The sequence below is a fragment of the Lagopus muta genome, chromosome 1 (assembly GCF_023343835.1).
Source record: "Lagopus muta isolate bLagMut1 chromosome 1, bLagMut1 primary, whole genome shotgun sequence".
Taxonomy (NCBI): Eukaryota; Metazoa; Chordata; class Aves; order Galliformes; family Phasianidae; genus Lagopus; species Lagopus muta.
Genome location: NC_064433.1, coordinates 187824406 through 187850290, shown reverse-complemented (window position 1 = coordinate 187850290; position 25885 = coordinate 187824406). Strand labels below are relative to the sequence as shown.

General features: G+C 36.2%; 1 protein-coding gene across 27 annotated transcripts in view; it reads left to right on the top strand.

Annotated features, from left to right (window-relative positions):
- Nucleotides 1-25885, top strand: part of DLG2 (discs large MAGUK scaffold protein 2) — a 994028-nt gene that overhangs the window by 578627 nt on the left and 389516 nt on the right. For all 27 annotated transcript variants that reach the window (XM_048939920.1, XM_048939896.1, XM_048940083.1 and 24 more), the window contains one exon: nt 13682-13735. In XM_048939920.1, the coding sequence (XP_048795877.1) occupies nt 13682-13735 (54 nt within the window). The remainder of the gene's footprint in view (nt 1-13681; nt 13736-25885) is intronic.

Here is a 25885-nt window from a genome sequence, read left to right as displayed (position 1 = left end):
AGCTGAAGTATATTATCAGCAATCTGAGGAATTACATAGCTACTGATTATATTGTCTCAGTTCCTTTGCTACCTGATGGGCTGGTATTAAAAATGCTTGGATTTCTGTGTGTGAGCAGAGACCCTCCATTATAATTGAAGAAGACATTTCAAAATTTGTCACAGATCATATAGTGGCATGTAAAGGGTGGGCTGACTTTAACTTGGACTATCTTGATTTCCCCTTGTTATGTCTGCCCTAAAAAACACCAAAAACTGGTGCCTCCTGCAGATACTGTGTTCTTCTTGCTGTAATACTTTCTATGTAATTTTTCTCCCGTTCCTTTGAAGTACACAATGTTCCCATTTCTTGTCCTCCCAATCAAACATTTATTTAGTATCAGGGTCAAGACTGCAGCTGGGATTTTATATGTTAGCACTCAGAATTGGTGCACCTTCCTGCGAAGTTGGTTAGCTTCTGGAAAGGACAATCAGAGTAGGTGTTAATTTTCCCCAGACGTCCTATGGCGAAAGTCAGGATTTACAACAGGCTGAGAGTGGAGAAGGTGATATTTCCGCCAGGCATCATGATTTACTGGGGGGTGGGGGGTTGGGGGGAGGGGGAGGAGGGAGAGATATGTTAAAATTGTTCTATTTAACTCAGAGGGTGGAATGGGTATCTAAAAATAAAGGTAGGAGGAAGCATTATCTGTCTGAAGTGTTCGTGAGTAGAGGGCTACTTCATGTCTGAATGTCAGTTGTTTGAGATAGGTGTTGTTTTTTTGCAGCTGATACTGAAGCACTCTTCTACAGACACAAAGGAAATCTGTGTTCCTAAAGCTGATTGTTTTGCAGACTGCTTTCTTGCATTTAGATGCCTGTGCTCTACATCCATCTTGCCTTAAGCAGACAGTTCCTTTTGTGTTTCTAAATGCATGCTTAATTCTCTTCCTGGTGTTCTCTCCTATCACTTGATATATAGTGCTTAACTTCAGTTGCTTACTTTGTTAGGACATGTTTTCTTCTTCTTTCCTAACAGTAATCAAAGCATGTTCTGAAAGTTGTGTCCTGGAGCTTTTCCAGTTATTAAAACAAACAAGCAAACAAACCAAATCTCCATTACATTAGAGTACAACACTCGCAGGCTATATTATTTTATACTATACATTATAATCATTATTATTGTTATTATTTTATTATAGAACAAAGCTGCCTTTTAAAGTTTAATATTCCAGCATTTGGTAGTGGGATCATGTAAATGCTTGAAATGTTGTTGTGACATTTGAAATTCCTCTAATTGATTTACAAGCCCATCTTCTCAATCTTGGTAGATTGGTTATGACAGCTTTTAGGTTTTATTTCTCTGTGATTGTTACATTCATTGTTCGATACGATGACAGCAAGAGGTCAGCGTTGTTTCTGTGTACCAGGAAGGTTGTTTTGTTGTGTGGATAAGTGTCTCTGAGTTACATGTTCACACGGTAAATCCAGAGAGTGCAAAACTCTCCTAGTCCTGTTGTGGTCACTGTAGTTAGTTTGCAAGAATAATAGCATCTTTGTGTTTCACAAAGAGCATATATCTTCAAATCATTCCTATAATTAAGGAATGATCATATTTTCATAGCTTTGTGCTAATTTTTGTGACCACCTCATCGTTAAGATGCCGTGTTGTTGCTTCTACGTAAGTCACAGTTATGATTGCCCCAATTCATTTTTATTCGGTTTAAGACAATCCTTTTTTTCCCCACTGTCCTTCTGTATTCAATTATCACCAAAACAACACTATTTAGAAGCGATAGAATGTTAAAATGTAAAGATGGGGGAAGACATTATAGGGCATTTTGTCCATATGCCAAACTGCAAGTACTGCCTACAGTATGTGTTTTAGTGCTTAGTCTAAGTTTATACAAGGAGTTTCAAGGCTTCTGTTTCTCCTCCAAGAAATTAAACAGTTGTTTGATGAAATTGCCACGTAGTTGTGTAGGTGTGTAAAATCTACTTGCTAGTCTTTGGCTAACAATTGAAAAATATTCCCATTAAAAACAAACAAACAAACAAACAACAACAACAAAACTGCGGGAGAACAGGAAATTTTTGTTGATTTGAAGTGTTTATCATCATCATTCATAACTTCAAATATTTCTTTTTTTGTTTGTTTCAGCATCTTAGAATCAAAGAATCATTCTTAAGTCTGGCTTGCTAGCCTTGCAAATTTATTTGCACATGCTCATCCCTTGATTATTTCTTAACTGGAATTGAGTTCAATTTTGGGGGGATTTATAATTTTGATTTCAGAAGGTGTATTTTTATAGTCCTGTATAATCACTTTGAAAGACAGTTGGTCTTACAGTACCCTACAGTCATGCTTGTAATTCTTGAAGTTATAATGGACCCTAGTGCTTTCTTTTTTTAAGCAATGATGTATAATAAAGTTCTTTTTATGGCACTGTTAGTACTCATCTCAATTTCACCTTCTTTACTTAGTTCCATCACTCTGCAAACCAATGGTGCCATGTTCTGTTCATTTTGTGCTTTGAAATTTTTGCTAAATGCTATTCCTAAGAATTAAGAGTTGGACGGCAATATTGTCTTGTTAGCAGAAGATGTAGCTTTCCTTTCCCACGGAAAGCTCATCTATGAAAAATAATTAGTTGCTATTTTATATGTCTTTTTGTACGTAATACTTTGACTTTCCTTGTGTCTGTGTATTCATAGAATCATTTAGGTTGGAAGTGACCACTAAAACCATTCAGTTCATCACCCCTTTCCCACCAGGCCCACTAACCATGTTCCTCAGTGCCATATCTCCATGGTTCTTGAACACCTTCATAGATGGTGACTCCACCACCTCCCTGCGCAGCCCATTCCAATGCCTCAACAGTTTTAGAGAAGAAATTTTTCCTAGTATCCAGCCTTAACCTCCCCTGGCACAACTTAAGGCCATTCCCTCTCATCCTATTACGAGTTACCAGGGAGAAGTGTCTGACCTCCGCCTCTCTTCCTTCCACTTTCTCTTCTGTTTTCTGAGTTGGAAAGCCAACATTTTCTTTTATAATTGAGACTTCAATTCTTTTCCTTTCTTCTGTTGCTCCTGTCTCACCTCCAAGACATGATTTGTGTATTTATCAGAAAATTGGATGAATAAAGATTCTGAACAAATACCTCATCTATAGTGAGATTTCAGAATGAGGGTGTTGTAAGCAAAGCAAATTTGAGTTGCTTAAATTAACTTTATTGACAGTTAACATCACATTTTAATTTTTAGATGGATATTAAGAAATACAGTAGGCAAACAGTTGAACTAACTGATGCTTAGGGAAAGCATCTGTCCTCTCCTTCCCCAGGCTCAAATTCACTCCAGACACTTCTCCCCACATCACTGCTGCTGGTTACACTCAGATCTTTCAGTGACACAGTGGCAGTGCAGGAGACCAGGCCTCATTATCTCCTCTTGGTGTCTCCTTGTTCCTGCCCAGTTTCAGAGTTGGAAGCAAGCTGTTGATGAGCTATATATATGAATAATTTTTTAAAATTTTATTTGTCACCTTGTGATTCTATGACATGAAGGTACACTCTGAGACAGCAATGAAAGCTTTTCCAGAGGACGTTAGTTTAGAAGTTTACTTCTACTGACATAAAAAATAAACCCTGCTCTATCCATCACAACCCAGTTTGACTTTGAGTTTGTTGCAGGTATTTAAAATCAAGTTTAACACCAAGTTTTTCCTACTTATTGCTAAATATGCATTAAATAAATGGAAGCATGTGGCAGTCTTGTTTTCCTCATGTACATACTTAACCAGGATAAAAAAATTAAGACTATACACGCTATGGACGATAATGCCCAGACCTTTTTGTGGAAACTTCAGTGCTGAAGTAGTATCAATGGTGGCTTTGCTCCTTTTCCTGATTGACTTGGGAACTTTTCTGTAATTCTGAACAATCTTTCCTCTATGTGTTTCTTACTATGTCCCTTCTATGTACACTTTTGGCTGTAGGCCATCGTCCCTTCTGCTCTGTCCAAGCAGATGTGACTGTTCTTTGGCATCTTCTCACTGTTCACCTTAGTTGTAGTCCTCAGTGCCACTAATCAGTTCCTGGAAGGAGGTTCATTATTCTTTGGAATTTTCTTTATGGTCTGATAAACTTCTTGAACAGATACTGAATTCTGTTAATGTCTGTATTTTAATTTTAGTTTTCTTTTTTTTTTCTTTTTTTTTTTCTTTTTTTAAATAATCTTCATTTGCATTTAAATTTTTAGTCATTTATTTCTGGTTTGACAGCAGTTGTAAAGATCTCCCTGCAGCAACAAATGTATGTTGCACTCAACCTTCAGTCTGTAAAAAGGTAGCAAAACAAGGTATAAAATAACTGCTTTGTGAACTTGGTCTACTGTGATTTCAGAAGTAAACAGAAATGATGTGGGAGATGTGGCCTTTGGTTTAGAACAGAAAAGAGGAATATCTGTTTTGCTTTTGTTTTCCTCTGTCTGGAAGAAATAACATCTTTGATCACATCAAGGCTGTGTCATGCACTTGTAGCAGGCATCTTCATCACACAAGATGCCTTAAAACTGAATGGTTTTTTTTTTTCATAATAGGTACATTTGCACACGTGTGTGTGCATGTTTTGTGTGTGTGTAGTTTTCTGATATATACACACATTAGAATTAGTTCCTGCTGAGTGTTAAAATCCCATTGCAGCAAAAAAATATCTTTACATCAGTATGAAGTAGTCGATTCTTATGTATGTTTAGTGCTAGTGGTGGCAGTGGTGATGAGGAGATGGTTGAAGTAGATGATCTTGTAGGTCGTTTCCAACCTTCTGATTCTATGATTCTATGTAATGCAGTAAAGTAATATTCTTTTCAGTTAAAAGAACTGTGCAACTTTTTGCAATTATTTTCCTTTTCTTCTCCTCATGGAGGTCTTCTTGAAGTTTGCACTATAGTATTAAAAAAAATTACCAACCTTTGTTTAATGCAGTTAATGCTTAAACAATCTGTAGAAAAGTTAAATTGTTAATGTTTGAGAAAATGTGTGAAAGCTCAAGAAAATGTAAGTCTGCCATTATTAATAAGTCTGTTGATGTCATAAGCATTTAGTGTTACTTTTTTTTTTTTTTTTTTTTTTTTTTTTTTTTTTTTTTTTTTCTTAATTTCTGGATATGTAGCTAAAATGCTTAAAAATAAGGTAGAAGTCAGTTTGAAGAGAATATTTCTCTATTTAAATGCTAAATGATTTATATCACAAATCTGTACGTCACAGTAATATTAAATATGAATAAATATGCAACAAGCACAAGAAAAGAAAGGAAAAGGGAAAGGAAAAGAAAGGGAAGAATGAAACAGCACACAAAAAATATCCCTCCTCCTGGATCTGAAAACCTGAATGTAAGTTACTTTACTTCAGTGAACCAGCGGACTCTAGAAATATTGCCAGAAGGAAACCAAAACTAATATTGAGTAGATGCATACTGGCTTAAATGTTGACTCCTGAAGCAGATTAATGTTTTCAGGTGGTTCATTTTCTTTTAAAATGGTCATGAATGATACAGAATCTGAAGGAAATACATCTCAAATGTCAGAGTTTTGATGCCAGTACACTAATGAAAAGACCCTATGTGATGGATTTCTATTTTTGCTCTTGATTCCAAACTTTCCAAGTCCAGATTTAAGAACATACTAGAAAATGTCATTGCTTGCACTGGTTAGATCTTTTTCTTTTCTGAAGTGATATGCTTTTATATAAGGTTTGGGATATGCACTGAAGTACAGAAGAGATCAGATCAGAGAATAGAACGGAGATCTAGGTAACAAATCAGTGCTTATGGTCCACTTTCTTTCCAAAAGCTGTGAACACATTCTGAAGCATTATTTCCAAATTCAGAATGTAGGCCTAAATTTCTGTTCAAAGCTAGAACAGTGGTGTAAGAGAGGTTTCATCAATTTCTTTTGTGACTCAGTAGATATGTGATAATGGGACCTCTGTGTGAGTCTTATTACAGCATTTGGCATCCTAGAATGAGACAGATGGATCCACTCTATCTAGTGATAGGAAGGTTATCACCTCAAAATTTAATGGGTAATAACATTTAGCTGAATGATGTCTTCACTGGAAATTCAGAGGTATCATAATTATCAGTCATTCTCTGTAGAGCTTTTTGCATTGACATTTCTGTGTCCTTCAGTGGATCAGATATTGGGCAAAAAGTTACTGCTATGTTAATCACTGCTAATTCAAACTGCTGACAGACAGTGTTGGGACAGGTGAAACTTCAACAGCTGTAAAGTAGGTGCTTTCTTGTCACTCCTCTGACAACCTGTGGATCTTCACAAAGCTAGTTTTCCCTTAGGTCCAAATTATTTTTTATTTATTTAAATAATCTCACAGTTAATGCAGTTTTAAATAGGATTTTAAAATTACTCCTAAAGATTAAGTAAAAATCAACACAAAACCCCAGGCCCCAAAATAATGCCACCTTGTTTAAGTTGAACTATTTACCTTTAAAAGGCTTTGTATGAGGTTACATTTTATATGTTGGGAAAGTCCTCAAGGAATTCTTGAGGAATTTTTCTTCTATTCTTGACAGCTGTAGCCTGCAAGCAAAGCTGCTTTTGACTGCTGTTTTATGTCCCTAAGTAGAGGTAGGATTGTTGACTGAAAAGTCAATCTTTAGATGTTCAAAGGGAACCTTATCTTTCATATTTTCTCCCTAACAAAAAGCAAATGACTTTCTCTCCTTCTTACTCTTACAGTCTGTAATTCAGTTGTAAATATGACAAAGGTTCTGTGTGTTCTGTGATCTTGACGCTTCATAGCATGCCAGAGAATTACTGTTTTGACATCTAAATTATCATTTAATATTTCCTCACATCGAGTGTTCATGTAACTATTTCTAACAGTTGTGGAAGGAAACTTATAAAAGCATAAAACAAATTTACAGACTCACAGAATCACAGGAACAGAATTTAAACTGATCCAGCATTAACCTCAGAAGACAAACAGTCTGAAACAGTTCAGAGAGATGCAGCATGCTCTGTTCATGTAAAAATACAGCAGATGCTCCACTTTGTATTATTAAAACACAAAATGTTAACATTATGAAGAAAAATGGAATTGCAGCTGAATATTCTGGAGGTTGCTTTAGAATTTGGAGCTGGTGACCTGGAAAAATGAGTCTTTAAAGCTGTCTGCCAAGTCAGGTCTGTGAAAAAGATATCAACATCAACTCCATTTATTTTTTTTTTAATGTAATACATACATTGTTCTACCACTCAGAATTTCACCATGTCTTTGAGTTTACTTAAATATAACATTATGAATGATTATTATTCCTTGGTAGGAAAACAATTGAGAATTCTGGCTCAAAAACACAGCTAGAAATAAGTAGAAGTGAATACTGTGAGATTGATTGCATGTTTGTTTTAATGTTTTCTGGTTAAGAAATAATATACAGTATTCATTATTTATAAAATGCCTTAGTTGCTGTATACCTATGCAGGTAGTTTCATGTATTGTGCTGAATACAGTTTTGCATAGTACCAGCTGTTAAAACAAGGAGTTGTGAGTAGTCCAAAGAGAATGACATGCAGTGTCAGGCCATAAGTCCGTAAAACTGTGAGTGCTGTAAGTAAAACCAGTCAGCCAGGAAAATGCTATCACTCATAGCAGAGGAAAAGTTCATCTCATCTGAGGCATGAGTCGTGTTCATATACTTGCAGAGAGTTGGTAGCAGAGTAATGTTCACAAACTGGACTCCGTATCTTTTTGTCCTCTTTAGCCATTTCAAGTGCTTCCAGTCTGTCTGTCTTTTAAGTTGCATGTTTGGTGGAAAAGCAACTAGACTGTCTGACTCACTGCAAGCAGAACAATCTCATCTATATTTGTGGAAGCAAAGTCTGTTGTGCTCAAGTCTTAAAAAGAAAAAAAAATCCTTCATTTTTTCCTCAAAGCTATTCAAGTTTTGTCCCAACTATGCCAATCTGTCACTGCAGCTGTCAGCATGATGCCTTCTCTTCAAAGCACAGAGATGGCTCAGCTGAAAGCACTGCTTCTAGTCAAGGGCAAGAAAAAGGTCTGTGCAGTGAGCGCAAGATATAAGGCTGACAGACTGCATAGTACACTGTCAGCATAGTATAATACTTACCTATCAGTAAGGATTAGAGCAGAAAGAAAAGTGCATGAGGAACAGGGAAAACATCCACTACAGTCAGTAAAATTCCTTTTTATGGAAGTTGGTCTGGATTCATTTTGCAACTGAGGAACTGTGAATGTATTCACTATGGTTTTAAAATCTGATTGGAAAATCTGAGAGCTCTCTGCAAGTTACCCATCTTAAGAGAGGGTAATCTCTTCATGAACTAATTATTAGTGTTTGAATTCATTCCACAAGTTAGGCAATTAGACATTTAAACTTTTAAAACTACCTGCAGAGAAATAGATTTAGTTCTTGTCATAGAGTAGAATCAATTTTGTTTGAGTTGAGTAGTGTCTTAAAAGCCATCCAAGAATTTTCTGGTAAGGCTATGCTCTATTCTTACATAGCCCAGTTTGTACTGGTGAGGGTTGCCACAACACAAGTGCAGGACTTCGTTGGCTTTGTTGAACCTCATGAGATTCACCTGGACCCAATGCTCATGCCTGTGGAGGTCTCTCTGAATGTCATCCCATCCCTTGGGCGTGTCGTCCACACCACTTATCTTGGTGTTGTCACCAGCAAACTGCTGAGGGTGCACTCAATCCTGCTTTACATGTCATTGATGAAGATGTTAAAGAGTACCACTTCCAATACTGACCCCTGAGGAACACCAGTCATCACTGACCTCCATCCAGACGACATTGAGCCGTTAGGTAATGATTGAGCCACTGGATACAATATTGCAACCGAATCCTCATCCATCAAACAGTTCACCCATCAAATCCATATCTCTCCAAATTGGAGAGAAGGATTTTATGGGGGACCATGTCAAAGGCCTTACTGGAGTCCAGATAGATGACATCAGGGGCTATTCCCCTGTCCACTGATCAAGTTACACCATTAAAAAAAGCAGCAAGATTGGTCAGGAAGGACTTGCCCTTGTTGAAGCCATGCTGGCAGTTATCATCTCCCTCTCTTCCATGTGCCTCAGCATAGCTTTCATTGGGATCTGCACCATTAACCACTGTCAACCACCTCTTCTTTTAAAATTTTGATGAAACTGAGCCAGTTCTGCTAGTTACTTTATAGCCGGGAGAAGTTAGCAGAAGAGCAATTAGATGTCTTGCTGAAGACTGCAGGTCAAGGGGCAAATGTAGGAATAACATTGTTATCCTTGTCTTCTAGGATGCCATTTCTTCTCACTAAGTCTCAAACTGAGGCAGATATTTTATTTATGTATGGTTATATAGAGTGTGACAGATCACAGTAGGCAGAGATTCTAGAATCTTTTTTGCATGCATTTGTTAATTTATGCACAGTTGGAAGTATTCTTGATGAGCTAAAGGACTGCTATGTTGGTTTTCTCTGTGTTCTGCTTAACTGAAATGATATTTGCTTTTTTTATTTTTTTTTTTAGAATTTGGTGGAGTGGTGCATATGACACATTTTTAAGTCGGAGTAGATAAAGCTACATGATGCCAGAAAATAAGATCCTCCAAACTGACAGCTACTGAATGTTTCTTGACCTATCCATTGAATAGATTTGCTAAGATTACAGGACTGTTTTGATCTTATTTTGTACTCCAGGGCTAGCGGTATATTTAAGGTTCCCTCCAGTGATTTCAAAGTCTTCTCACCTTTGCCCAATTAAAGCCTCCTACTTTACTCACACTGTGATCTACAAACAGAAAAAAACTAACAAAATCAGCTTTGATTCCTTCACTTCTATTAAATGCAATGTTGCAGCTCAGGTCAGTGATCTTCAAATTACCATATCTTAGACAAACCAAAGGAAAGTGTATTGTACTACCTTATTGCCTGAGGGAATGGCATGGATCTCTATCAGGGGAGGACTGGGGGGACTAAGGAAAGATTCTTCATCACAGGACATTGGGCATGGAACAGACTGCCCAGGGCAGTGGACACAGCCCTGAGCTGCTGGAGTTCAAGGAGCATTTTGACGACACTCTCAGATATTGGGTTTGGGTTTTGAGTGGTCCTGTGTGGAGCCTAGCGTGGGACTCAGTGATCCTTTTGGGTACCTTTCAACTCACCAACTCAGGATATTCTATGATTCTATATTAGCTGTGCATGAATGGCTGTAGTTGCTATATCCATCTGAAAATATTGCTCTGTGAATTTTCTTATGCCCATCTTTCTGATCAGGATGAATATCTCAGAAATAGAAAATTACCTATTTGATACCTGGTTTTATGAGTTTCCAGTCAGTGAAGAATACAATAAACTTTGTGTTAAAATAAACTTTGAATGACATTCTTGCTTGAAAGCCTATTATTTACAGGCTCTGTAGGAAGTGTAGGTAGGAGAGATGATGGGGCAGGGGAGGATCATTGTATTCAAAGAAGTGGTTTCATGGTCAGGGTTAGGTAGGAGACTAAGGGGAAAATCTTGGTGGATGTCACTGGGAAATCTTGCCAAGGCTTACAATGGACAGAGAGATGTGATTCGAAAAATGTAGATCAATTTTTGAAGACTAAATTGTTCCTTGCTAGCTTTCTGAGATGAGATGACGAGTTCTGTGAATGAGGGATAATCAGTGGTTGTCATTTGCCTTGATGTAAGCAGGGCTTTCAGCATAAGTTCTCAGTCTTGTAGCCAAGTGAGAAAGACATTGATGGTGTTAGAGGACAAATGAGACATTGGCCAGACCACAAGATGGCTAGTTGTTAGCAAGTCAAAGTTCAGTTGCTGATCATTTGCTTGTGATGAGCCTACTGAGTTGATGCTACAAATGCTGACTTCTTCATTAATAACTTGGAGGAAATTCTTGACTCAGAGCCTGATGAGGCCCTGGCACTGCTGTCCAGGGGAAGCTGTGGATGTCCCATTCCTGGAAGTGCTTAAGGCCAGATTGGATGAGGCTTTGGGCAGCCGGAACTTGTGGGTGGTAACCAGCCCGTGGCAGTGGGTTAGAAACTAGATGATATTTAAGGTCCCTTCCAACCCATGCCGTTCTTTGATTTTGTGATTCCTCAGCATGCTAAAAAGTTCTGGATGGAGGATGACCAAGGTGGTGGAGCAGGACAGTGGCTGGGAATGGTTCATAGATCTTGTACAGGAAAACTGTGGGAAAGCTTAATTTGTTCATACCAGAGATGAGTTTTTGGAAAAAAGATATCATGGAATCATAGGATCATAGAATGGCCTGGGTTGGAAAGGATCTGAAAGATCATGTAGTTTTAACCCCCCTCCTATGGATAGCATCGCCAACCACCAGACTGGGCTGCCCAGCTGCTGTCCTCAACCGTTTAAGGGATGGCTAGAGAGATGAAGCCAGACTCCTCTTGGAGATGCAAAGAAGGGTGGGATGAGATGCTACATACACAATATGCATTAGGTGAAATTCTGAATACGTATATATATATATGTGTGTGTGAGCGTGACAAAAAACTCAGAGTACTTTAGCATTGAAACAGGGACCTTGCAAGGCTATAAGTGTGTTGAAAAGAAGCTGAGCATTGTGAAAAATGCTCAGGTTCTGCTTGGGCTTGTGAGAGAGAATAAAGCAGTAAATGAATTTCCAAATTAAATTCCAAGTGCTCTAAATATTCTTTGTAAGAGTGTTCCTACAACTGCTAGTTTCTGATTCAGAAATTTTTTAATTTTGACTTTAGGATAATGTGATACAGATATAAGGCTTTGTTCCTAAACTAGGCTAGAAGCAATCAATTACAGTACGGGAATTTTTGGAAAGTGATTTCTGAAAGATGTTTTCTATTTCAGTATGGGTTGTTTTTTAAAGCAGTGGAAAGGTGCTTTCATTGTGAAGGTTGCAAACTTCGTTTATGTATGTTACTAGAGCTTTTGTCTGTATATTAGAAGAAGATCAAATCAGTGAAAGAAAAGTTTTGGTAAAGATAGTACAATATTATTAAAAATAATCTTTTTCTCATTTTGGAAAGGTATCATTCTTTAAGTATATTGAGCTTAATAATCATTTAAGGTGAAATGAAAAAAAATAAGGTGAAAATGTTTAACATTCAGTGATATTAGTGTTACAAATCTTTACATATGCCTAAAGATAAAAATAGTGTAACCAAATGACCTTCAGCTTTTATTTATTTCACAGTGTCCAGTGTTATGGGGCACAATGAGAATAAATGTGTTTGTGTGTAAAGCAATTGTTCAATTACTAAGCATTTATATGGAAGGATGCCCCGTCCATGGAAGCATTCAAGGCCAGGCTGGATGGGGCTCTGAGCAACCTAGAGGGAGGTGTCCCTGCCTATAGCAGGGGATTGGAACTACATGATCTTAAAGGTCCCTTCCAACCCAAACCATTCCAGGATTCCATGATTATATGATACTGAACTGCATATTATATATGATGATAACTGATACATGGCATGATATATACAGACTGTATCTGTTTCATTTTCAGTTTTTGTTCATGAGTTACCCAGTTGTATAGAAATAATGACATTAATTAATCATCAATAGCTGTTGAGCAATAATGTACACTTTCTTTGAACACAAAGTTATGTTACAATAACTGCATCAAAAATTGGAAAGAACCTGCGATACTCTCAAAGCATTTGAATTACTGCACTAATTAATGATACATTCTTAATTGGGGTTATGTTGCTTAGGTTTTGAATTCCTGCAGTGAATATTTGACAATAGAAAATATGATCACTGTTTTCAGTAGTGCTGTACTCATCCCTGATATGCAGAAAGAGATTTTTTGGTCTGTACAATTTTAAAGTACAAGCAGTCATTCGCCAACTAACATACAAAGTAGATAAATAAATACTTATTAATACAAACTAATTTACTTACAGCTCTCTGATCCACAGTATCTGAGCAAGGGTTATGCAGCTGGGTCAGATCAGAGCTTGGTCTTGCATCACCACCACCAAACCACAGTAAGGGAAGGGGTAGAGATTGAGGCATTTCAGGTGTATGTAAAGTAGCATGGATATGGATTGCATCAATGAGCTAAAGATCAGGTTGGAAAGCTTTACAGACCCACAGAACCTGTAAGACTCAGCATCAGCTGAGCGCACATGAGCTGTGCAGGATATATAGCTTTGATTAAAAAATCTCATTATATATGTGCATATATATAATATATATAATAATATATATAATAACTATAAAATATATACAGTTATATAATACAAATCAGTAATTGTTTGAATGTTATACTGTGCAAAATTAAATGATTATTGTGGTTTTGCTTGATCACAACAAGTGGGCTTGTGAGGTAAGGGTAATGGAAAGCCTCACCTCTAAGTTTGCTTAAATCATAAGTTGAATGCATCATGCTTCCTACGTAAAGTGAATGGCTGTTTACTGTACATTTGGGTTGTGATCCAAAGCCTATTGAACTTGAGAACAGAATGATCTGTGATTTGTAGGTTGAGAATCTATTTATTTCATCCTTAACTGATTGAATGGTACCCAAAGTTATGTGCTGTTATGTGATGTGAGATCAATGGGAAGATAAGCTGTTATGCTTTTAATTTAGTATGTCATTGTGGGCATTTCAATATTAAGAATTTTCAGGGTTTACATTTTTTCTCTTTTTTGTTTCCTTTCAGGCAAGCCCTGCCCCTATAATTGTCAACACAGACACCTTGGACACAATCCCTTATGTAAGTATTAATTTTGTATAGTGTGTAGATTTTTAAAATGATTTTCCCACATAAATTTTGCTTAGTATTGGATAGAAATTATAAACAAATCCTACAATTAATTGTCTTTTACAGGTACACTGCTAATTTGTTTCTAGAAGAAGAAATCAGTAATAATAATAATGGCAGTCAGAAAATTACGTACATATAATTTGTAATTCAAACTCCAACGCATAAACTGTAACTTACTATAACCAACCTTCCTTTGCAGAAAGAAAGGTGATTTCATTTTTTCCTCCTTGCTAATAAAATAAAATCATGACTATTTACTTTGTAGAGCAGCATATATCTATATTAAGATTCTGGATTCACAGTACAATATTAAAAAGGTGCAAACTGCTCTTCCCATTTGTCTGTATTTCTTTTGCAGTTGATAGCTGTACATGACAAATAACACAACTAGATGACTTCATGTTTTCTTATTAATATCTTTTCGTTTTAATGGCTTCTAGAGAAAAAAAAAAAAGAAAGAAAGGAAGGAAGAAATAAAGAAAGAAGGAAAGAAAGAAAGAAAGAAAGAAATGAAAAACAAAGTAATTTTACTCTAAAATAAATGCATGCTTTTACTAAAGTAAAAAACCAATATATATATTTATTTTTTTTACAATTATTTGATAACACTTTCATTTTTGACTTTAAAAGCAACTACAGTTGAAGGTTAATTACATACAGATACATAACAAAATGGGTATGTAATAAGAGAATACCAGGCTTGATACAAGAAAAGCAAGTAGTATGAAGCTAGCCAGGCAATGTATGATCTTGTATATTTTAGTGATCATTCTAAAGCTCCTAATTAATGTCTCTCGGCTGTCAAATATCCATATCTGTTTCTTACATTTCCAGTGCATAAACCTAATTATTCACCCCACTGATTATTTCGCTGGGTTCTGTCTTGTATAAGGCTACTGATGAGGAAGTTTAATAGGAGGTGTCCTTGACAGCTTTTTTGTTTCTGACAATTTATAAAGCTTAGAAATTATTGTGCAGGACACAGACAAAGATCATTGCCAAGAGCAAATTAGAAGAATGACACTGCTGTGAAACCAGAGTTGGATATTTCAACCATTGGGAAGAGTGGAACAGTGAAATAAAATTTCTTTGTTTGTTTACATTCCACTTTCTTAAACAGCTTCCAAGTTTCAGTTTTCCTTCCTAATGTCAAAACCATCTGTTGTGGTCTCATTTCCAATAGGTCTGTCTTTTCTTCAATTTTAATGAGACACTTTACACTTGCTGTTCTCTATGGTCCATCGAGAGGGACATTGTGAGCCTCAGTTCTCATTTGCAGTGCTGGAGCTGTGCCCAGAACAGTCCACAGTTACAGTGTTAGAATTCCTAAATACAGATGCAATTACATTAGTGACAAGATGTTCAATCAATATGATTTATTCCCTCAAGAGAGCTTATCAATACTTATGCAGTTTTATGTCGCTTTTATACTAGTGTCCCTTTTTCTTTAAAAACAAAAACAAAAAAACAAAAAACAAACAAACCCAAACACATACATACACAGAAGTCCAATAAAATGACAAGACGCGTGCAAGAGAAATATTGACAGTAGACTGAAAAGTGCCTGTGGGTTGTTTCAGTCTATGCATGATGTGATTTAGATAAATAAAAACAAGGTGCTTGTAAAAATAGACAATTCTGAGTTTGTAACCTTCTTCTTGTATGGGAAGAGTTATGTCCCTTAGAAATGGAACACAACAGAGCTACTAAAGAGGAACTAGCCAATAATAAATGCCAAGGTGAAGCCTGCCTGCTGAGGCCAATGTAGTGCCCCACAGGACGTGTCAGTTTTGCTTTACAAGTAAGCAGATCATTCTCATTAGAATTTATATGCTTGAACATTCTTCAGAATGGGAAAGGCTGACAAACATATGGACAAATGACCTCTTCCACCAGCCTCTTATTTGGGAAAGTGGTTTGGGACTCCCAATTACGTGAGAGGTAAATGCCGTAACCACAAACGTCCTCCTTTTCCTACTCCTTTTACTGAGCATTTATTATTGAACGTAATGTTATATAGTGTAGGATATCCTTCTGGTCAGTTTGAGTCAGCTGTCTTGTCTGTGTCCCCTCCTGGCACTTTTCCCACCATCACTATTTTAGGTATTTGATAAGGCAGAGGAGAATCTTCCAAAACTTCATGAGCTAAGCATATAATAATGCAGCTATCATTATATCATTTATCTTGCAGGAAATAGCTTTTGGCAGATAGACTGTAAAATCCATTTGGGATTTTTTTGTTTTTGTTTTTGTTTTTCAGACAGGTCAGTTCAGGGAGATAAGAGAAAGCTGAACTTATTATTTTGAAATTTGAATATGAGTTACGCATGTGCCTTTTAGCAATGTCAGGACTTACAGACCTACCTGGAAGAAGACTGTGAATGACCAGGAGCATCTCTTGTGAATACATAACTAATCCTAATGGATTAGTTATCTGATTAATAAAGTATCTGAAAGTTATCATTGTTTTCTAATTATCATGAGATCCCTCCTTTAGCAGTCCCAGAGGAGCAAATTATTTTACAGATCAGAGAAACCAAGTTCAATTACATCATTTCCTGTCCAATGCTCGCTGCATCTATGATGTTAGTGGACAACAGTTGTCAGTCCTCTCCCATAATAGAACTCCCAATGGATTGGAATTATCTTAGAGGTCTATTTCTGTTCTCATGCTTCAGAGTGTGTTTGGAGTCTAGCAAGCCTCTTGATGGAGGAACACACAGAAATTTTTAGCTCTGAAGACTTTTACCACTCTACCTACATCCACATTCTTTTTCTCATGTCCTGTCTTTCTCTGCTCGATCGGTTTAATTCTTTCCCTGCAGTACATATTCCACAAGTCTGAGTAATTCTAAATCAACTTACGAAACAAAATTTAAAAGTAAGTCAATATATCAAGGCCAGCTTGGATGCAGGCAGCCTGACCTGGTGGGAGGTGTCTCACCCATGGCAGGGAGTTGGAATGAACGTGTCTTTAAGGTCCCTTCCAACTCAGACAAATCTGCGATTCTATTATATGGAAGCATACCATGGAAGTGTTTGGCACACTAGTTTTTGGTTGCTGACTGATAGCTTAATCAGGATGTTTTTCACGAAACTTCACTAACACTACCTACTTATCTTTTTGCCAAAAAATGAGCTGTTCTCTTCAGCCTTTTTCAAAAGTATCGAAACTACATATAATTTTTCCTTTATCAGGTCTGCTTTTTCTATAATAACTATCATTTTCATTATACTTAATGAAGTAAACTTGAAACACCGGAATAAGTATGAATTTTCAAATTTTGTTGAATAGATTGTTCTACTTTACTCTGCCATTACTAGCCACAACTGATCACTTAGTAAGGTAGATCACTTAGTAAGGTCAGGCTATTTTCAATGTTTTTATATACGAAATGGAGACTTCTCTTGATTCAACTTAGCTCTTGACTCAGCAGCTCAACAAGCTATTTTCATTTCCTTTTCTGCTATGCACATCCAGTCCATTTCCATTTCAGTGAACACCCTGCTATTCTCCAAGAATTCCTGGGTGTTCTCAAAGAGAGAAGGGAGTAACAGAAATGCTTAGTATTCACAATGCATTCTCAAATGTAATATTTCCAGTGGTCCACCAAAATTAAATTTCAGTTTTACTGTTGGTATGTAACTGGTAAATGGTGTGATTTGTCTCATCAATGTCTTCATGTAATTAAGCCTTTGATTCTGTTGACATTAAAACCTTTCAACTCAATAGCTGAAAAAATCATCCTATTAGGGATTGTCTTCCTTCTGTATACTTTTCTTGAACAAGATGAAAGAAAAGGCGTTATTCTGATATATTGTATGTTATTCTTTATGATTTAGAACAGAAGAAACAGTTAATTCATTTTATTTCTAGGTTCAGTAACTTGAAAACATTGGCTTGGTGAACGTAGGAATAAATTTGATAGGAAGCTTCAATGGTACAAAACGAATTATTCTGTGGCATTTTAAGCACAATTAAACATTTGTGGGAGTTTGTTCTTTATTCACTGGCTGTAAATTTTAGGTCCTATTGTATAATGAGAAGCATTAATTTAATACTCTATGAATCATCTCAATTTCTCTGTTGCACAGAATAAGCTTTATTTATTTCTTTATTTATTGCTTTCCAAAATGCTGCAGAGTTAAGTGAAAAGTACTGGCTTTTCTGCATCGTTTTCAGGAGTTGATGTGAGCCTTTCTTTTTTTTTTAAGATGGAATTTGATTTTTCTTTCACCTTAACTTCATGTTAATCTTAAATTCTGAGATACTTTCGTTGGTTCCTTCCTCCCTCTACTTGTCACAAAGATTATAGAATCACATAATCACAAAATGGCTTGGGTTGGAAGGAACCTCAAAGATCGTAGAAGATCAAGATTACCTAGTTTACAACCCTTGCTATGGGCAGGGTTACCAGCCTAGGGCAGGGTTACCAGGCACTAGATCAGGCTGCCCAGGGCCTCATCCAAAATAATCTAAATCATTTCCAGGGATGGGCCATACAGAGCTTCTCTGGGCAGCCTGTGCCAGCACCTCTCCAAGATTTCCCCCTATCATCTAAACATCTCCCCTGAATCTCCTGTTTTATTTTAAAACCATTCTTCCTTGTCCTATCACTATCCACTCATGTCAAAAATTGATTTTCCTCCTATTTATAAACTCTCCTCATATACTGAAAAGCCACAATGAGGTGTTCCTGCAGCCTTCTCTTCTCCAGGATGAATAAGCCCACACATCATTCAAGTTTTTTTTTATAGGAGAGGTGCTCCAGCCCTCTGATCATTGTGTGCCTCCTCTGAACCCACTCCAGCAGCTCTGCATCCTTCTTGTGCTGGGGGTGCCAGTCCTGGACACAGTCCTCCAGATGGGGCCACATGAGTACAAAGTACAGAGGGCAGACAATCCCCTCCCCTCTCCCCGCTGACCACCACCCTCACTTTCGATGCAAGCCAGGATACTGTTGAATATAAGAGCTAAGATACATGTACTTTATTTTCCTTCTGGTCCCAGTGAGTTCCTTGCATTTCATTGTTCTCCCTTTATTCTTCCAAATTATTATTTATTATTATTATTTAATTATTTGTTTGCTTTATTAACTGTGCTGACTACAATGAGTTAATTTCCTGAAGAAGTGATTTTCAGACTCCCCTGTTTAGGTTTTTGTGATCTATAATCAACTCCTTGCATTATTTTATGAATGCTGATCAAGGCCATAGGCACAGCTGCTTTGATGGATCTGTGCATAGGGACACCCAGAGCTCAGTATCCTTTGGTTGCTCCTGTACTAGGAACTGTGGAGGCCGTGAGGATGCCAAAATGGGGAGGTTAGTGGAAGGTTTCAGCTTTTTTGTCAAATAGCTCAGCCAGTGCACCTGAATTTAGCACATGAAAGAAGGCGCCTAAAGGTTTAAATGAAGGCTGCAGGGAAAAATAAATTCTTCCTATTCTGAGTGGGGAAAAAAAAAAAAGAAAAAAAAAAAAAAAGAAATATGAAAATTTCTGAGATTCACGAATGTAAAGATTTTCATTGGATATTAAAAAATAAGCACAGCATGGACCTAAAGAAGTAAGATGAAGGAAGGAAGGCATGAGCTTAAGACGTTTGGCATTCATAATGAATATGAATTGTGCTGTTTAACCCTGACTGGTGAGCAAATATTTGAAGAGAGAGGTGCTAGAGGAGACAAAGGAAATTATTGTCAGAAAGGCCAAAATCTGGATTTTTACAAAGGTAAAAAAGGTCTTGGAATTGGGACGTTTTTTATTAATTAGTGTTTTAAAATGTATTAACCATACAAAAGTATGTATATAAGGATTTATATATTTATATATTTATATATACATTTACTCATTTATTTATATATATACATTTACTGAGCATCTGAATAAATTTGTTTCTTCCTCCTAATTAGTTTGGCAGTAATTTTGGAAGTTAGATTGTACATCTTATTGTCTCAAAGGTCTCTTATGTTTTCCAGATTGTTAAACAACAGTTTTGCTTGTTTGTTGTTTATACTCATCTTTCAGTCTGTCAGTAAATGTGGATTACAGTGAAGAAGCTAAATGAGGTAGAGCTCTGTGCCAGCTTTTAAAATATGTAGTGGTTTGGCTTCTCTGATTTTGCCCTTGAATTATAGTACAGCAATGTTGTTTGGCCTGGTAGTCACTGCTGTGTTATGCATGTCATCATTTCTGTAGTGGGATAAGAGATTTTTCTTTTAGAGTAGCAGTATTGACAAGATTGGCTTAATTCATGTTTCTAAATTTTTTTCAGATCATTAGTGAAGATGTGTTACATAACACAAGACTATAGAGTTAAAAATACAGTTCCTCCTGGAACATGCATGAATAGAAGGATTGTGCTATTTAATGATAGGTAATAGAAAAACATGTTATTGCGCTCCAAAAGCCAAAGTAAAAGTATGAATGGATCTTATTCATAAGATTATTCATCTTATCCATCTGATTTATTTTGCTTCTGTTTCATACCCATTGTATTTCAAAACCAGAACATTTCAAAGCTTTTCTTGAAAAATACATTGTTTTAGAATGGAACATCTTTACAAAAGGGCCAAAGTGATTATGGAGTAAAAATATACCTGTTTTCACTCCTTCAGATGGGAGAGGAGTTAAATTAATATATAAATTTTATAAATTCTTTGTAAATTTTGGAGGAAATTTTGAATATTTAAGTGTCATTAGAGATTATTGACTTTTAACATCAGCTTTTAACTAAGGGTAAATGCAAATCATTAAAAGACTTCAAATTTTAGGAGGTTTATTTTATCTTCCTCAGAAATAAGCACTACTTTGAATATTTGAATAATACTATAGATCATATCATGTGAAAAATCAGAAGAAAACCTTCATTGTCACTGTCTGTATGAATATTAGAATCCTGTCAATCCACGGAGTAAAAGCATCCCCTTGTCATATATCTAATTACCCCTTCACATTTTCACTCTGCAAAAGTCTAATACTTTCTATTTTCAATTGTGTATAACCTTCACCTTGAGATTCAATCAAAAGACTTTTTCTGTAAACGTTTGATTCAAACTTTACCATTAACAGGAAATTAGTATTACTGAACTCTAAAAGAGAGCAATTGGTACAATTCATGAATTAGACTTTCTGACCAAAAATAATAATAATAAGCTGGAAGATGGGTTTCTGAATACCCCCGATCACTAACAGACAGTGGGTCCTTTAGACCACACTGAAATTAGTTTGAAATAACCCCCAAAGCAAGGCCAGGTTTCATGACTCTCTGTGAGCCTGTTCCCATTGGGCAGCTCTTCTCATCCTTGTAGCCTCCACTGTAGGGAAGCCAGCAAGGCACGGCTCTAATCAGTCCTTCTTTTCTGAGAAAAGTCATATACGCTTGTGTGTCTATAAATACCTCTTCTCTATGCCCAGATATATTTAATTTTTAATTCATCCAAGAAAATTTGTGCAGGAGACCAATATGTGCTCAAGATTTTAGAGCACAGCTTGTCTACCAGGCCTGTTGAAACCACTTGGAGATTTGAGCCAGCCTAGAATTGCCTTGCTCTAACAGTTAAATGTTTTTGGAGTTTATTTTTGTCTTGCTCTCCTTAGCCTTGAATTAGCTTCTACCCTTGTGTCCTTTTTTATGTGTTATACTGTGGACCCATAGTTAACACTACTGTACTTTGTAGCAGCCCACTAGTCCATTAAAACTGGTTGGGTCTGCGTGTTTGCATGGATCCAATGGTTAACACAACCACTTGCAAATATGCTTTTATAGTACATGGTCTTTTATAGTTCATGGTCTTAAGCCATGAAACACAAGCTCTTCAAGTACATAAGGCTCTTTTCTTGTGTGGCATTAATTTAATTCTGAATTAGTAAGTTTTGGTATCACAATTCTGAGCTGAATTGGGAAATGTAACTCAAAGAGAACATATGAATAAGTATTTATAGACTTAATGTTTGTGGTTTCAGACAATGATGTTTATAGATAGATTTCACTCTACAGAATAGTGTAGGTCTTAAATGAAAGCTGTTTTCAAAAATGAAAAAAAAAACCTCAGTGTTGATGTCATTATTTGAATAGTTTTAATTTTACAAAAGAAGGAAGAGTTTTCCCATTCCCCAAGACTTCAGGCATGAGATAGGAGAAATTTTCAGGGCTGGCGTCAGGCGTAGAAGTATTCCTTTGAACCTGGATAACCTAAGAAGCAAAGAAGAAACAGCTCAATATTGAGAACTACTGCTTTCTTATTTTACTGGAAATGGAAGGGCTTCATTTCTGTGACACTTCAATCCAAAGGTACATACACAACTTATTTGTACAAGGAAACTTATTTCTAATTTCAAGGATATTTATTGCTTTTATCTGGCATTGATTGATGTTCTACTTTGCAAAGTACCTCTTGAAGTTCAGCCAAAGCAAGTTTGTTGTTATCTTGGCAGTATACACTGTAATATTTGTAGTAATATTGGTTAGGTAGAGGTACCTTCCCTTATATTCTTGTATGTATTGCTCTGAACATTATCACTGCAGTTTCTATATTAAGTCTTTGACATTATTTGTGTTGATTTTTAATAAGAATTTTGAAATGCCTTGCGTGTGATCTAGCTAAATCTGAGTGAACACCATATCATTTTCACAAAAATGATAAATTAGCAACTGAAATTTGTAGCCAGGGATCAGCTGATCTGTGCTGTAAAACTAACACTCCTTCTGCACAGTTTTGGGAAACGTTCTGAAGCAAGGTCTGTACTGTTGTGCAGTGTGTAGACTGTTTTGGAGTGTGACTCATATCTAATTCACATTTTACATAATAAAAAAACATGCCACTTTTAATGCAGTGAATGGGTGAATCAGCCTCGATGGTAAATTATGGTTTTAATCAGTGTTTATATGACCTAGCACTCTGAATATTGCTGCAAACCCAAATATACCACTGATAATACTTGTTTCCATGATCATAAAATTTCTGACTTCCATAATTTTCTGTAGAAGGTTGACTTAGTTTGAGGGTCATAGAAAACAGAGACACATTCATGAGATAAATGTCCACATTGTGGAAATCAATAGTAATGAGAAATGACAACTGAATGCAATTGTTTTTTGTGGTTTGGTTCTTTTTTTTCCTCTTACATTAACATACTAAATCAGCTGTCTAGTGATATGTGTTTGTAAATTGTTCTTCATGAAGGTGACTGTAGCTTATAACTCAATTCTTTTTAGTCTTATATTATTTGTACTGAATACAGACTGCTTTACATTAGCTAGGCAGAAAACCACTTTACTGGATTTTTGCAAGTGTTGTGGTTTCATTCTATGCCAAGTTTAATTGGGTGATATTGTAGTCATAAAAGAAAATAATAATAATAATAACCTTGTGTAAGGTTCAAAATCAGGACTAGAACTTTGCAAAGGTGGTTGAAAATTGAAGACAACATAGTGTGTTTGTCTTGAAATTATTGAGCTAGAGTAATTTCCCAAATAATGTGCAGAGTACAAGTTTGATTAATCACCTTGACTTCACCATCATCTTTCTCTTTAGTAGAAGGAGATTGCTGTTGTATTAATAGTGTGCTTTCTTACTCTATAAACTGTAAAAGTCTCCAACTGTTCATATGACCTCTTGTTATTCCCCTGAAGGAGGACAAACATAATTTGCAGCTGGTGCTTTCAATACGATTTTATTTCTTTCACAGAAAATGGATATTACTTTGAAGGGATTTTGTGTAAAATAAATCAGAAAATTGCTTCTATTTTGTTCTCCAGGCATTTGATTTTCATGTAGACAGACACAAATATGTTCTAATTTATGGAGCCCTTTGTCCACGTATATTATCTTTGAAAGTCGTCCATCTTTTTTTTCAAACTAGAGGCTAAACTCCAGGAGCTGTTCTTGGGAGTTTATAAGACTGATTTCATTAATAGGACAAGTTGGTCTTCAGTCAGATGGTGATAAGTTGTGCTGCATTAGCTGCTTCTAATATGTGCTTGGTTAATCCCTGTGAACAAGAAGTTGCACCAATTTTCTTTCTCTGAGCTTGTGAGAAGCAGCAGAAAACTGCTTTGAATTTGGCTCAGCTGTTCAGATTGTCTTTTACTTTTTTTCTGCAGCAGAATTAATTGAGCATGAGGGAGCTGTTCTGCTATGCTTTTCGTTGTAGAGCACAAAGAGACTGTGGCTTCCTGCCCATACACACACTAAAGAGTATTCCAGGATTTTAGTAGAAACAGTGCATCTTTCCACTGTTAGAAAATTTCTTGTAAAGCAACTAAAATGCTGTTCTGTGGAATTCATAAATGTTTGTTAATAAATGTGCAGAGGTATTATTTATCTGTATTGTCCTTCTTATATAATGTTATTATTGGTTGAAATACATTAATTATCTTTTCATTTCAAGTCTGCACCCTCCTGCAGGTGTAATTACGTTCACAGATGAATCAGTGTGAGATCAGTTACACTGGTACAGGCCCAACAACACCAGTGGGAATGCACCAGTTACTGAGAGTATAGTAAAGCCTTCAGTACTTATTCCAGAGTTAATAAACAAGGGGAAAAGAAACGAAGAGAATTCGTTGATTGTGATTTGCTCAGCAGCAATGAGAGAGTACAGGGAAGGGAGTATTAACCCTTAAGAGGGCTTAAAAGTAAGTAAAGCAGTTGGGGGACTGTTTTAGGCACAACAGTATGAGCCAGAGTATACGATCAATTAATAAAACGCAAGAGATTATATGATGTTGGTTTGATGTTGTTTATACATGTATTTATGTAGAAAATGGGTGTGGCTGTATATATATTACATATTTCAGCATCTGATTACCATACAGAACACCATGGACATCAATAAGTGCAACAAATGGTTTCCATATATCTCTTGCCTAGAATTTTGCCAGTTAAAATGTTATTGATATCTTTCTAAGACCAGGTGAAATTTTTTTCTTGAGTGTTTAAATGAATCAAACAACTCACAGTTCATTTATTAATCTCTGCCTTTTATTCACTTATTCACCATAGTTACCACCATTTGAAATAAAATTACACAAATTACAGTATTGAACATTAGGAAAATGTATGTCACAAGTTACAACTACTTCATCGTCTCATTTGGTGAAATAATATTAATCAAGCAATAGCAATTTTCCATTTTTATGTATCTTACACATGGAATAAAATATTATACAAGAAAATCACTTCCAGAAATATATGTCCTGTTCAGTCAGTTGAAAAGTTTGATGAATTTTCCTCTAAAACTGAGAAGGTCTAGAGATATAGGATCCTGACAAACTGAAAGGTTATGATTAGTCAGATGTTAGTGTGTCAGCAATGTCAGAAGCACAGAAGAAAATGAAAAGCAGACTGACTGCAAACTTCTCAAGCTGTATAGGAAATGACCTGAGCTGCAGAAGAAAAGATGTAATTTTGTGGAAGAAATGACTGTATCTACTTCTCTGGAAAGCACTGCTTCAAATTCTTACATTGATGTATAGTATAAAGATTCATGAGTAAGGAATTTTAGGAAATATTTTTTTACGATACAAATTCTGAAAGTCTGAAATAGCCCTATATAATCAGTTAAGCACACACAGGTTCCTCAAATGCCAAGTCTGTGAGAATAATGAACTATGTAACATAAATCACTCTCTGTTGAGTCCTCTCCCTCTTGCCTGTAAAAACCAAACAAATAAACCAACAAGACGTTAGGTGACAGCTAAACATAAGTTGGGTAGCTAATATGAAAGAATTTCTCCTAGTTAAAGAGAGAAGTTTGTATGTGTAAAAGCTGTCATTTGCATAATTCTTGTTTTGCTGATTCTGATTTGGAATAATTTGGAATAGCTAGCCTAAACAGAATTAATACACAGGCATTTTTTCACTTCCATCTACTATATTCCCCTTTTGGAATTATGACCTCTGCTTTAATCTGCTTCATGGATTATGTATGAAACTGGGAGTTCTGTGATGGGTCAGCATTGGGTATGCTGAGTGCTTGCACTTAAAAATGTATAGACACATCTCTTTTGAGGTATATGTGGTTATTTTAGAGTTTTACTCTACATTGATGCTGAACAGGGGAAAGGATTGTGAGAAGTGAGAACTGCAAGACAA